Source organism: Bufo gargarizans, chromosome 2 (genome assembly GCF_014858855.1).
Source record: "Bufo gargarizans isolate SCDJY-AF-19 chromosome 2, ASM1485885v1, whole genome shotgun sequence".
Taxonomy (NCBI): Eukaryota; Metazoa; Chordata; class Amphibia; order Anura; family Bufonidae; genus Bufo; species Bufo gargarizans.
In genome coordinates, this window is record NC_058081.1 from 655,818,237 (window position 1) to 655,832,259 (window position 14,023).

General features: G+C 43.9%; 1 protein-coding gene across 2 annotated transcripts in view; it reads left to right on the plus strand.

Moving 5' to 3' along the window:
• Window positions 1-14,023, plus strand: part of DSCAML1 (DS cell adhesion molecule like 1) — a 174,721-nt gene that overhangs the window by 119,033 nt on the left and 41,665 nt on the right. For both annotated transcript variants that reach the window (XM_044278433.1, XM_044278432.1), the window contains exons 3-7: window positions 47-193; window positions 297-575; window positions 2,691-2,966; window positions 4,280-4,576; window positions 13,088-13,360. In XM_044278433.1, the coding sequence (XP_044134368.1) occupies window positions 47-193; window positions 297-575; window positions 2,691-2,966; window positions 4,280-4,576; window positions 13,088-13,360 (1,272 nt within the window). The remainder of the gene's footprint in view (window positions 1-46; window positions 194-296; window positions 576-2,690; window positions 2,967-4,279; window positions 4,577-13,087; window positions 13,361-14,023) is intronic.

The following is a 14,023-nucleotide window of genomic DNA, read 5'->3' on the forward strand; positions in this document are numbered from 1 at the left end:
CAGTACTAGTAAGATTAGTAATGTTCTCCATTTTGCCTTCTCTTAGAGGGGAGATTTGTCACCTCACCATCCGGTGCCCTTTACATCCTTGATGTCCAGAAGGAGGATGCCCTATCTACTTACCGCTGCATCACCAGACATCGGTACAGTGGAGAGACGCGACAGAGCAATGGAGCGCGTCTCATAGTGTCAGGTGAGTCCCCTGTGTTTTCTAATGACAAATATCAGAAAAATGTCTCCATATATTCCCATTAATATCCACCGTACAATACACCTCTTGGTTATTTCCTCCACAGAGCCTGCTGAGTCCGTCCCCATTCTCCTCGATGGGTTCCAATCCCATGAGGTTTTCGTTGGGGATAAAGTGGAGCTACCATGTATTGCCTCAGGATACCCAAACCTGGCCTCTCGTTGGATTAAAGATGGCCGCCCTGTTCCCTCAGACAGTCGTTGGAGTAAACGTTCTACAGGTCTGAGTATGACAGACCTACGTCTAGAAGACAGCGGAACCTACATTTGTGAAATCACAAACAGCTTTGGTTCTGCGGAAGTCACCGGCATGTTGACCATCATAGGTAAGGTCACCCTATAGCTTGGATATACTGGTATACTTCAGTGTGACGTTTTGCACTGCGTAGCTGTATCAGTGTCTGGTTGCTTTAAAGGAAAGCAGTTTCTAGTGGATATTTTATTTAGGGATTTATCTAATAGGTGGGATATCGTACATGATACCACCTGTCCAAGTGACAGTCTACATGTCCGGCCAAGTAACGACAAGTTTATCTGCTTTACTGGAGGGCACATCATGGCGTCAATGTGTGTGAACGATCATGACAGGACAGGAAGGAGGACTAGGACAAGTGTGATATTGTTCAGTGGCATTTACACAGAGTCTGGCAGATACTGTGTTAACGAGGGCAAGAGGGGGGCACGTCGAGGTAAAATCACAGTTCAGGTTAAAGGGAGCTGTTATGTGGTGGCTTCTTAGAAGAACATTCTTATGAGTGATTTTTAAAATATGCTCATTGTCCTTCCTTCCTTAGAAGGTATTTCTTCAAAAGCACGTCCACATTTTCATGCAGATTCCATGTCTTGTTATATCGGTAAATCTGCTCTGCCGTTCATACAGTTGTAGATTTTAAAGGGGTTTTCTGGGAGTTCAATAATTGATGACAAGTCCTAAGGATAAGTAATCAGTATCTGATCGGTGGGGGTCTGACTCCTGGTACCCACACCAATCAGCTGTTCGACCATCCTTGGCTCTTTCTAGGCCAGTGACGTCATGTTCCTTGGTCACAGTGAAAGGGGCTGAGCTTCAGTACCAGGCACAGTCACTATACAATGTACGACTCTGTGCTTGGTATGCTGTGAGGAGGCCGCAACACTCACCAGAGCCCCGCACCCTCTTCAAACAGCTGATTGGCCAGGGGGTGTCAGGTGTTGGACCACCACCATTCAGATAATAATGACCTATCCTGAGCATAGGCTATCAGTATTGAACTCACATGCCACTTACTGAAACAGATTCCATTTGTATGGGGCTGATCTACGGCATAACAAACTGCAAATATGCAACAGAAATCCAAGGATCAGCCTCATATTTTCTGCTGCGGAATCCATGGAGGATGTTTCCGATGGGAAAATCAGTTGCATTACAAAAAGCTCAGCTATTGTTTGGGTTTTATTTTTAAAACCTTGGTTATATGTGTTCAGTTTTTGTTTGGTTAGTTAGTGAAAGGATTTGCTCAGTTTAGAAAACCCATTTCATCTACTCTGTTAGCCCCAGAAAACCCCTTTAAGGGGTCAGACATTGACTTATAGAGTAGTAGGAAATTCTGAGTTATTGAAAGGGTCCCTAATTAAGGATCATTATCGCTTGGCCAAAGTGGAGAGCGGTTACAAAGATTGTACCACTGATTTCAATGGGCATTGTGTAATGCTCTGTTTCCCCTGTGGAGGCACTGCAGGGAAACTGAACACTTATTTCCAGGTGGTTTCTCCTCAGATTAAGGCCTCTTTCACACAACCGTATGGCTTTTTCAGTGTTTTGCGGTCTGTTTTTCACTGATCCATTGTTCTGTTTTTTGTTTCCGTTGTTTCTGTTTCTGTTCTGTTTTCCATTCCGTTTTTCCGTATGGCATATACAGTATACAGTAATTACATAGAAAAAATTGGTCAGGGCATAACATTTTCAATAAAAAATTGAAATTGAAATGAATGGTTCCATATACGGAACGCAAAAAGCGGCAAAAAACGGAAAAAAAAAAACTGTTGTGTGAAAGAGGCCTAAAGCTGATTGGTGGGGGTCCCAGCAGGACACATTGTGATCTCCTTATTTGTCAAGGAACCCTTGTCAAGGTAGGGATTGTGTAAAGCGGAGAAGTTTTTTAAAGGGTTGTCCCATTAGGACAGCTTATCGCCTGCCCACAGGTTACAGAATACGGTAATTGACTGATCGCCAGGAGGCCAACCACAGTTGATCATGAGAACGTTGGCCGTTGCGTCCCTGTTTGAATAGAGCGGCGGTCTTGCATGCACGTTGCTGCTCCCTTCAGCCCTATGGGACTGCCTGAGATAGCCAAGCTTTTTTACTCAGCTATCCCTTTTAAGAGGACTCCTCAGCTTTCCTTACATGTCTGATTTACTAAATACTTGTTTTTCTTTCTTCCATGGTTCCTCTTCCATCACAGAAAAGCTCCGGGTGACTTTAACACCCAAGAAGCTGAAAACAGGGATTGGCAGTACCGTCATCCTGTCCTGTTCTATCAGTGGATCACCGGGCTACACTGTGAGATGGTACCGGAACACAGAGCCCATCGAAGCTGACGAGTTCATTTCTATACGAGGGACAGATAACGAAACACTTGTCATAAGCAGCGCTCAAAAAATACACTCTGGGGCATATCAGTGCTTCGGGAGCCGTAAAACACAAACTGTCCAAGACTTTGCAATCGTGGTGCTAGAAGGTAAGTAAGACCTCTGTCCGCGCAACTACTAAAGATTAATATCAAGATTTTATCTATTGAAGGGGTTGAGTTATTCAGGGACTGGGATCAGATAACAATAAGAAAAAATATGCACCCATGTGACTTGGCAGCAGTGATGACCTCAGCGGTCCCGTGCCATATACCGCTGAGGAAAGTGCTTGGCTGCAGCAGTCACCTGTAAGTACATGCATTTCGGCAAGTAAACAACCCGGGGGTGTCATAGTAGCCGCCATGCATGAAGCCGTGGGGAGGGATCATGTGGGTGTGTATTGCTTTTCTGTAATGTTATCATAGTATCAAACTTTGGACAATTCTGACAACCCCTTTAAATCAGCACTGTGGCCGCTTACTTCTCAGGATCAATAGTGGTCCCAGAGGTATCAAAAAGTGATGGTTTATCCAAATGAGATCACATGAGAGTACCCATATAACGTATGACCAAATAAATATACAGATTACTGAACTCAGAGGTGAATACTAATATTTAGTAGGGGATTTGTTGTTCCTTATAATTCACATTCCAGCTGCAGCAGAACCTCTTTTTGTTCCCCTGTGCACACTGTTGGACTGGCCCACCAAAGGATCCTCTGGTGGTCCAATTGTCTGATACCATAAAGGGCCCCAAAGGTCCAGGAGAAAAGCAACATTTGGAGCTGCCATTGGAGGCACTAACTTGCCACTAGGGTCTATTTCTTTGAATTAAAACCTATTAGATATTATTAATCACATGAAATGTTGGCCCCAAGAATAATTTTCTCTGGTGGGCCCAATGAATCCTATCTGACCCTGCCTGTGCAGTGCCAGCAACAGTGTTTTTCCATATAATGGCAAGTCTTTGTATATTCAGATTATCCTACAGATGTGTCCACCCTATTTTTGTCAGGGATTCCCAGTCTCTCACTATAGAAATTCAATACAATATTGCAACATGCTAGCAATACCTTCAACAGACAGCAATGCACATTGCAACCACTGGGTGGTCCCACATAGACGCATATGGCATAGACTTCTCCTGACAGAGCGTCACAAACTTATCATCTCAGGATATGTTGAGCAAAAATAGATAAGAAAGGACACATCAGTAATTACAGAAAAGGCCCACATTTATTATCAAGAACTTTTTGTATGAAGGTGGACACAGATGTACGGTACTTCATATCATGTAAAGCAAAACATTTTCTCCTCAATACTTTAGGCCACGTTGGCCAATGTCTAAGTAATTGCATCCAAGTAAACACCGTCACCTTACCTCACAAAATAGCAATAGTAATCTCATCTTCTTGTCCTTACAGATGGGACGCCTCGTATACTCTCTTCATTCAGTGAAAAAGTCATGAACCCGGGGGAGCCCTTTTCTCTTATGTGCTCTGCCAAAGGAGCTCCTCCTCCTACAATAAGTTGGACCTTAGATGATGAACCCATCCAGCGAGATTCAGGCCACCGCTCCAATCAATACACTGCTTCAGATGGCAGCACCATAAGTTACATGAACGTGAGCAGTCCACAGATTTTGGATGGGGGTGTGTACAGATGTTCTGCACGCAACTCTGTGGGGACTGCAGAATACCAAGCTCGAATAAACGTAAGAGGTGCCTGTCCTACTTCTACATATCAGAATAGGGTCTATGAAGCCTCCTTGGGCGTGTTACCTGGGCACCCTCTGTCTTCTTGTTTCTCTTTCGTTCTACTTTCCTTCCACAATTCCATCACTTATACCTTCCTCTTAGAGCTCATGCACATGGAAGAAATTTTTATGGCTTTGATGGGTACTGCATGTGTGGATATAGTCCCCCCCAAGAAGTAATGCTTCTGTGGAGAACACCAATGTGTTTCCGAAGTCTGATAAAACATGTTGATGCATACAATACAGTTGTGTGCATGAGCCCTTAAGCTTCTCTTCACCTTTCTTCATTTTCATCAAACTTTTAGTTGTAAGACATCCAACATTTACATCAACCTTTTGAAAAAGTAAAGTCACCCAAAACAGTCAACCAGTTGACCAAATTTTTCCAGGATCAGCATATTGATGGCCTATCCTCAGATCGGTGGGGGTCTGACTCTGAGTACCACCACCGATTAGCTGTTTTAAAGGGCCACCACGCTCTTGTGGGATCTTCTGCTTCTTTAGTGTTTACCAAAGTCTATCTATTTGCAAGCCACACATATGTTCAAGGCAGTGCAGATTATTGCAACTTAGTCCCTTTTCAGTGGATAAGACCCAGCTGCAATGTTCTGCACCGCTGCTACTTAGCAGATGGCCTGCAGGTCAGGGTACCAAAGTAAAGACTGAAGAGGCTACAGCACTCAAACAAACACTGCATGCCCTCCAAGATTGACGGGGGTATCGTGAGTCAAACTCCGAACGATCTGATATTGGCGACCTATCCTGAGGACATGCCATAAATATGTTGATCCCAGAACACCCCCAGAACAGTTGTTTTTGGCCTGGGAAGCCTCAGTTGACCAGGTATGTGTGCAGGGAATATGTTGTATTACATGGAGGCCATTCAGATTAATGGCCGTCCATGTAATACAAGGACATCTTGAGTCCACCAGAGTGGGAGTCACTTGTACAGAGCAGATCTTTGTCCTGGCTCATAGAGGGTGGTCCCAAGTTGGGAATCCTCTGTATGATGTTTATATGCCCTAACAGATTACATGTATAGGGAGTATCTTCATGAGATAAGGATACTTTCACATTTGAATTTCTAAACCTGTCAGTCATAGCCAAATAGGGCTATGCACCACCAGATGCCCATTGCGTACAATGGGATCTGACGGGGATCTTGCCCGTTTCCGGTATGAGTGCACTCATGCCCAAAACCATCCAGATCCTGTTATAATAAATGGGGTCCTGCGGTAAACGGCCCTATTTGGCTATGAATGCCGGACTTAAAAATGCAGATGTGAAACTAACCTAACCCCATTAATTGATGATACCATACCGTGAGGTTAGATTACAGGCAGCCTTGTAGAAGCTAAAGTCCGCTATTTATTGAGCCAAACCATGAAATTGACTAAAAGAACACAAGTCCTGATCAAACGAAATTGTAGGATTGTCCATCTAAAAAACTCTTTGAAAGGAGCGACGAAGCTTGTTAGGTGATTGGGAAATAGGAGGGTCGATCAGTTGGCACTTTTGCGCCCACTCTCTTAGTTTTTGATGTGTTGTATGCTTACAGTATATTGTTCCCTCTGCTTTGTGTGCCAGGCGGAGATCTTCAACTTACCATTTGGAATCATTACTACAAAATCAAGCATTCAAATCTCCAAGCAATTATCCGGCCTTAGATTTTATCCATTTTTAAGAGGCAGAGTGTAGAGCGACGAGGCTGCCTGAGGATTTCAGATTTGAATATTTATATATATTTTATATGTAAATGACTGAAATAGCGGCCTGGTGCATGGAGGACATAACTAGAGGTACACACTGTGCTTGTGTATTCTTCACCTAATTTTCCGCAGTCACAACTATAAATTCTACATGTAAGAATACAGCCAGGGCCACCACCAGACGTTTTGGGCCCCATACAGCATAATTGCCAACAGTCTTGATTTTGCCAAGACAATATCATGAAACAGGCTGTAGAAGAAGTGTTTTGTGGTCTATTTGATGTTTTTTGTGGAGTTTATTCTTTTTTTTATTAGCAGATGATACAATTTCTCTCAAGGTGCTAGGTTACATTCCCACAAAGAACATTTATCAGTTGACTGTGTCCATAACTCCCATAGAGTTGTACGGAAAAGCAGCTCATAGGCCCATCTGCTGCTCCATACAATGTCCTCACCATGGACGTGGTGGTGAGGAGGACCCCCTTGTACTAGTGATCAGTGCGATCTCCAGCAATCTAATATTTATCATTTAAGGGCTCATGAACACAAACTTATTATTCTCCCATGTCTGTTCAGTTTTTTTTGTGGCCCGTATGAAACCATTTACTTCAATGGGGCTGCCGTGTCCGCATGGCAGTTCCGCAAAAAAATAGAACATGTCCCGCATAACGGACTTGGATAGGAGCTTTCTATTAGGGGCTGGCCTTCCATTCTGCAAAATGCGGAATGCATGTGGCCAATATCCATGGCCGTGTGTATGAGCCCTAAATCTATAGACAGATAAATCTTGTATGGAAAAAACCTCTGTAATACATGCGGTTTTTACACAAAAAAGTAAATGCAATCGGCTCACCGCCTTTGCCAGTCCTCGGTGCACGGATCCTTAGAAGCAAATCCACATTGTAAAAACAAAGTCTTTAATTTCAAATAGTTTTTTAAAAAAGTCCAAAAATGCAGCAGGACATCTCCCCTTTATTCATGACGTCATGGAACAAAATGGGGAAGATTTACCAAACTGGTGAAAAGGAAAACTGGCTTAGTTGCCCATAGCAACCAATCAGATTCCGCCTTTGATTTTCCATAGCTCCTTTGGAAAATGAAAGGTGGAATCTGATTGGTTGCTATAGGCAACTAAGCCAGTTTTCCTTTAAACCAGTTTGGTAAATCTTCCCCATTGTGTTCTTTAATATCAAGGCCCAAACGCAATCACAAACAGGCCCGCCATCGGTTTTCTTTAAGGACTCTAGCGATAGAAACATAAGGGTCTGTTTAGTTTTATAGTATATGAGATGAATGGACCCTGTACTTCCTTGGCCCTAGGACTTATTTATCAAAATGAACAGTAAGTTTGAGTGTGTTTGTTGCCTATAGCAACCAATCAGAGCTCAGCTTTCATTGTTCCAGAGCAGCTTAAGAAAAGAAAGCTGAGCTCTGATTGGTTGCTATGGGCAACAGAGATTGATTGTTAGATGCTGATCATATTGATAATTAGGGAAAACACTGTAAGCTTTATAAGCTTATGTTTATGAACCATTATGCCCTGGCACTGTGGTTACTAGCCATATATTTTAGGAATACCTTTTTGCTAGTTTATATTGGTGCTTTTATGTATTGAGCCAGTTAGTAAACTGGATTGTAATCCCACATATTGCTGGTGAATAGACCATATAAAGGGAGTCTGTCAGCAGTTTTGACCCATGAAAAAGGTGTGAGATAAAGCTGTTTAAACATACCTTGGGCATATTTGCCCACTAGTAAATTAGAAAAGTAGACCTTTAGCTCCCCCCAACCCAGGAACACCCCCAAACTGTGTGAGACCACCCATTTATGGGCAGGGATTCATAAACCCTGACCATTTAGCCCTGGGAAGGTCCAAATTTGCAGGACAGTCCCTGCAAATCCAGGACGGTTGACAACTATGCTTGTTGGCAGGGGCGTAGCTAAAGGCTCATGGGCCCTGGTGCAAGAGTTCAGCTTGAGCCCCCATTCCTTTAGTGCTTGTTGGCAAGGGGCAGGGGAGCACATAGCCTTCCTGCTGCCAGAGGCAAACATTGAAAGGGCACCCTCCTCATGCCAAATTCTTGACCTAACCCCTTCCCTCCAGCCAGAGGTATAAATTGACCAGCATGCACTTTCTATAAAGCCAGTGTCTTATGTGGCACAAGGGTTTTCGGGCCCCCTCAGGCTCCTCGGCCCGGTAGTTGTTGGGTGCTTATGTTTCTTGCACGACTAAAGAGGTGAAGCTTTAATGTCCCTGGCACTGCGCTTACAAGTGCCATGGGGGCGGTCCCTTTATGTGCAGAGTCCTGGGCTTTCTGAACTGAAGGCTTCCTGAGCTCATCCCCCACCTCCTCTGCTCTGAGTGACAGCTGTAGTGATCCTAGTTGGACGCTAGAGCCATTATTCAGAGTAGAGGTAAGGGATTTTGAAGCCCTCAATCACTGCACATGAAGGAACCACTGCCATACAGGAACATGAGTGCTTACTAAAGTATGTTTTAATATCTTTAGCCCTTAACTAGCTAACCCTGTCAGCAGCTTTCAGGGATAAAAACTGCTGACAGACTCTGCTTAAAGTAAGTCAAGTAGAGCACCTTAGTACTCCACTAGTCGAGGAGTTCTGCAGAAATCAGAATGATGTAGAGATCTACCCTGGACACTATGTAATACCTTTGGCTGTTGTAGGAAAACTCCAGGTGGTGTGGGACTGGGGCTCCTTGGGGCCCACCAGAGGATCTTGGGCCCAACTCCTATATAATCAATAATGTCTAAAAGAAATAGATCCTAGGGGCAGTGATTTTCTCTAAAGGCACCTTCCAATGTTTTATTTTTCACCCGAACCGTTGTGGACCACCATTTCATCAAAACCTGGGCCCAATGGAGGATCCTGTGGTACTTTGGTGGGCCTGTCCGATGCTGACCCCAGGTTAAACTAATATGCTGTGTTAAGTTCAGTGCTGGACCTGCAGGAATGGGTCATGACACAGGGACTGTCTCTTTTATGTTCAGTGCTGGATCTGCAGGGGCGGGGCATGACACAGGGACTGTCTCTGTAGTATTCTTTGAATTCCATGCTCCACCCTCTCAGACCCTGCCATAGGTATAGCACCATATATCACTATTGCCTGGAGTGTTCCCATCTTTATATCTTCTAAATATACTCCATCTTGGAAATGTAAATCATCCTTTGTATAGTTTGCTTAACACGGCACATTGATATTTAGCTTTAAGGCTGATCACTCCCTTGAAAAATACAAGTACCACTTTTATCTTTGGTTTGTGACCCAGCCAATGTAATGACTGATATTAGCGAGTCTGTAATCAGATCTCCGGGTGATTCATGGAGCTGGTCATTCACATCACATTTTCATTAGAGGACATAAATCTGAAGCGCACTTACCATCATAAATATCTCACTGTTTACCAAGCGTCTGCCCACCGCCGCACACATCAGCACTCTCCTGTGCCAGGAAAAGGCTTGCCCATAATTGACCTACAAATTGACATCCTGCAAATCAGTTCCTCCTTAAGACGACAAATGGGTTAACCCCAGCCTCCTGGAAGATTGGCCTCTGTCCTGTTTCCGCCTTGGGTTCAAAACCATTTTTAAGTCCTTGCTCAGTGACCTCTATTAATGACCCGCCCGGACCCCTTTAAGACGCATTTATCTGGTCGCCATAGAATTCATATATTATTGTGCGCCAATTCCTGTTGTACCAGGGATACATGCGTGAGTTCAGATATGCATTTTTCCACTTGCAGCAGATGGCGGTCATTTTTATTAGTACCTGTACGGCATTATAAGTGCCTTCAGGTATACCAAGCGCTCGTTGGCAGATATACTCCTCCCTTGAAGAGAAACACTGAATTAACAAAAACACGAAGACTATAAATCCCACAGTTTTTTAACAAAATCACCCGTTTGTTGTGCAAATGTGCAGATGCTTTGAAACGGTGCCAGCAAAACCAAGCTTTTGATAAATTTCCCCTCGCAGGCTCCTGTCTTGGACGGGCGGCCGACTCCCGCCAGCTCTGTGCACGCTGTTACTGTTAGGTGGTCCCAGAAGTCAACAGATAAAGAGCAGCACTTCCACTTGTATTAAAATAATGTATTATGGCTACCCATGAACCTTTGGCGCTCGTTACTTAAAGGTCTAACTTACTTATCTGACATTATTGAGATGTACGGCTTCCGAGCTGCCATGTGCACATAATGGACCATTCCAAAATTGCAAGGTTGCTGTTTCTACCAGGTGCAGTTTAGCCATTGGATGTCGGGTATAACAGGCGTTGTCTGTTTTCCCCGAAAAGGAATATCCTTCCCTTTGCCTTTTATCGCATGGTCATGTCAGATCTTTTCATTGACGAGATTTGAACAGATTGGTTGTAAACAGGGACATAGCTGTATGGGGTACAGAGGTAGCAATCAAGCCTGGTCCCCAGTGCCTAATGGGATTATCCCATGATTAATGTAAAAAATGAAAATCATACATAATCCATTACATGACAACCTATGCCTCACATAAATCCAAAGATCCCCAATTCATTGCTCCAATTGTTCTGCAAGATTTATTTCAAGCTGGCTGCTCAGGGGGCATGTCCGTTCTCAGAGGCCGTGTCCTGTCTGCTGCAGCTATTGGCAGTTGAAGGATGGAACTGAGCATGTGCGTCCACCTCAGTGAGCAGGACAGAGAAATTAGAAAAGAACAGGCAGCAGGTGGCGCTATACAGGTAGATTTAATTGAATCACTCAGTACCTATTAATACAATTTTTATTACATGCAATTACAAAACTATTTAGATCCAGGTGCTCTTTTGAAAACTGCATGATATTATTTGTGGGACAACTCTTTAAAGGGGTCCTAAAGACCCCTTTACCAAATGAGATGACCCAGTATCACAGCAGGCTCATGGTATGTTGGGGCTACATTGGAGATTTTGCATTGGTGCCCAGTAGTTGTAAGTTACCCATCTGTTTTAAAATCAGTGTAGACCTTATATAATATTGCAGCACAGAGCTCTTATTGCTTGAAGGGATTGTGTCGCTTCAGCAAGTGGCATTTATACACGTCTAATGAGTATGACCAGCTTAAAAGGGTTGTGTCACTGCAGTAAACAGCATTTATCATGTAGAGAAAGTTATTACAAGCCACTTACTAATGTATTGTGATTGTCCATATTGCTTCCTTTGCTGGCTGCATTCATTTTTCATCACATTATACAGTTTTTGTTTCCATGGTTACGACCACCCTGCAATGCATCAGCGGTGGCCACGCTTGCACGTTATAAAAAAAGGTGCCGGCCTCTCTGGTGGCCGGGACCGCGGGAGCTCACATAGGCTGGTGCTCTTTCTAATAGTGTGCAAGCACGGCCACCACTGATGGATTGCAGGGTGGTCATAATAATGGAAACAAGCAGTGTATAATGTGATAGAAAAATGAATCCAGTCAACGAAGGAAGCAATATGGACAATAACTATACTTTTCCCTAATGGCAGAAGTCGGAGGAGAGAAGGATTTCAACATATCTGATGCTCTTGTTCTCAGGGATATAAGCCGTCTGTAGAGGTGTCTGGCAGCAGTTTATACCCCTCCTCCTGTTCAGAAGACATGCATGCTCGGACCTCTGGTCTCCGAGGATGTCCTGTATGGGCAGCCCATTAGCCCAGTCCCTTACATGCAACCTAATAGGACAGTAGGAAGCTGCCTTTAACGTGAAAATGAGCCCCCTTATCTAGAAGGACCCTGTGCAGCTGTCTGGGTCGTACATATAGCATGTCCACCTCTGAGAAGGCCCAGAAGTCGTATTGCGGCTCCATACTGAGCTGTAATATGGCTGATGTACAGAAGTAATTTTTGCTGAGGGTCATGCGTGATTTCCATTTATGAATTTTTTTTCTCCTTATGGGGAATTCATTCTTCTACTGAACTGAGTACTTGCAGTCATCAGGAATAATTTTATGAAAGTGTCTATGGCAGAGACCTGCATTCACACTTGGGGTGCCTTCACACGTTCCTCAAATTTTTGCTACGGACACAAAAGCCGCAGCAAATCCGTGTCAAGATCTCCTTTGAATAAATGTGTATTTAGAGGCGGAATTGTCTGTAGCATAAAATTACGGTTCCTACGAAGGCCGCCCTTAACCACAGGACTTTAGCTCTTATATTAGACATACTGTATTGAAGTCCTTGCTACACAGAATAGTACATTTCACCAGAATTTTTCCAGAAACAGTGCGACTCGTGACCATGGTCTGTGTCTTGCATTGCAGCTCCTCGCCATTGAAGTTAATGGAGCTGAGCTGCAGTATCTGGCACAACCCGTGGACAAGAGTGGCGCTGTTTCTGAAAGAAAGAGACCTTTTTTTCTAATCTCAGACAACCCCTCGCAATAGCTTTACAGGAGCCCCTATGAGATCTGTTAGAGTAAGCAGATTGTAGACTATACATTCTCCTATAGCGTAAATCCCAACATTTCTAAATATCCATTGGCTTTAGTCTCTCGCAGTAATCCTTCATTTATGGGAAATCTCTTTCATTTCTCTCCATCGTCTAATCCCTTGGTTATCCTTCATATCTCATATTCCTCACCTTTTGCTCTGTTTCCTGTACTTTTCTCACTTTCAGTAATGATTTCTGTACAAGTCTTTTACTGCTCCTCGGGGGTGGTCTTTTCTTATTCCCTTGTCTTTAACATTCTTGCCCCTAACTCTTATGTATCTCCTTGATTTGTGTCCACCTAATGTACGTTCCTTGCACCTCACTTCAGGACCACCTAGTATCCGTCCTATGAAGAACCTGACAGCGGTGGCTGGAAGAGATAGCTTCATTCATTGCCGGGTAATTGGCTATCCCTACTACTTCATCAGTTGGTACAAGGATTCTCTACTGCTCCCCGATAACCACAGGCAGGTGGTCTTCGAGAATGGGACCCTGATGCTGAGTGACGTACAGAAGGGAATGGATGAAGGCGAATACCTGTGCAGTGTCCTCATTCAACCGCAGCTCTCCATCAGCCAGAGCGTCCACATCACCGTCAAAGGTCAGAGGGCAAATGGGATACACAAAGACGAACCGCCGTAGTGAACAGCCCCGACATTGACTTACAATGCAGTGACTTTATGACTGACTCACAATACTGCAGCTTTGTATCTCTATCCACAGATTTATAGCATGGAGAAAGAGGCCATTGCTGCATCCGCATCTGTTATTAGGAAATCAGTATCCTCTATGCGTATTACACTTGCTTAAAGGGGATGTCCAGTTTTAGAGAAAAACAAATGTGACAGCTTTTTTACAAAAACTGTGTCGCACCTGTTTTCAGGCTGTTTGTGGTATTGCGACTCAGCTTCATTCACCGCAATACCAGACACAGCCTATGGATAAGTGTTGCGCTAGGAAAAATATTTGAGTCTGGAAAAAACGTAGCCACCTGAACCACCCCTTTAAAGAAACAGTTAAAAAAGCACAGGTGAATGTTAAAGGGATTTTCCAAGGCTTTTATACTGATGACCAATCCTCAGAATAGGTCATTAGTATCTGATCAGTGGGGATTTGACACCCAGAACCCCCACCGATCCGCTGTTTGAGAATGCATCGGCGCTCGCGGTACTGCTGTGGCCTTTGCCTAGGACAGTGACGTCACGGTTCATGGGTCACTTGCCTAAGCGCAGCTCAGCCCCATTAAAATAAATGTACAAGTACA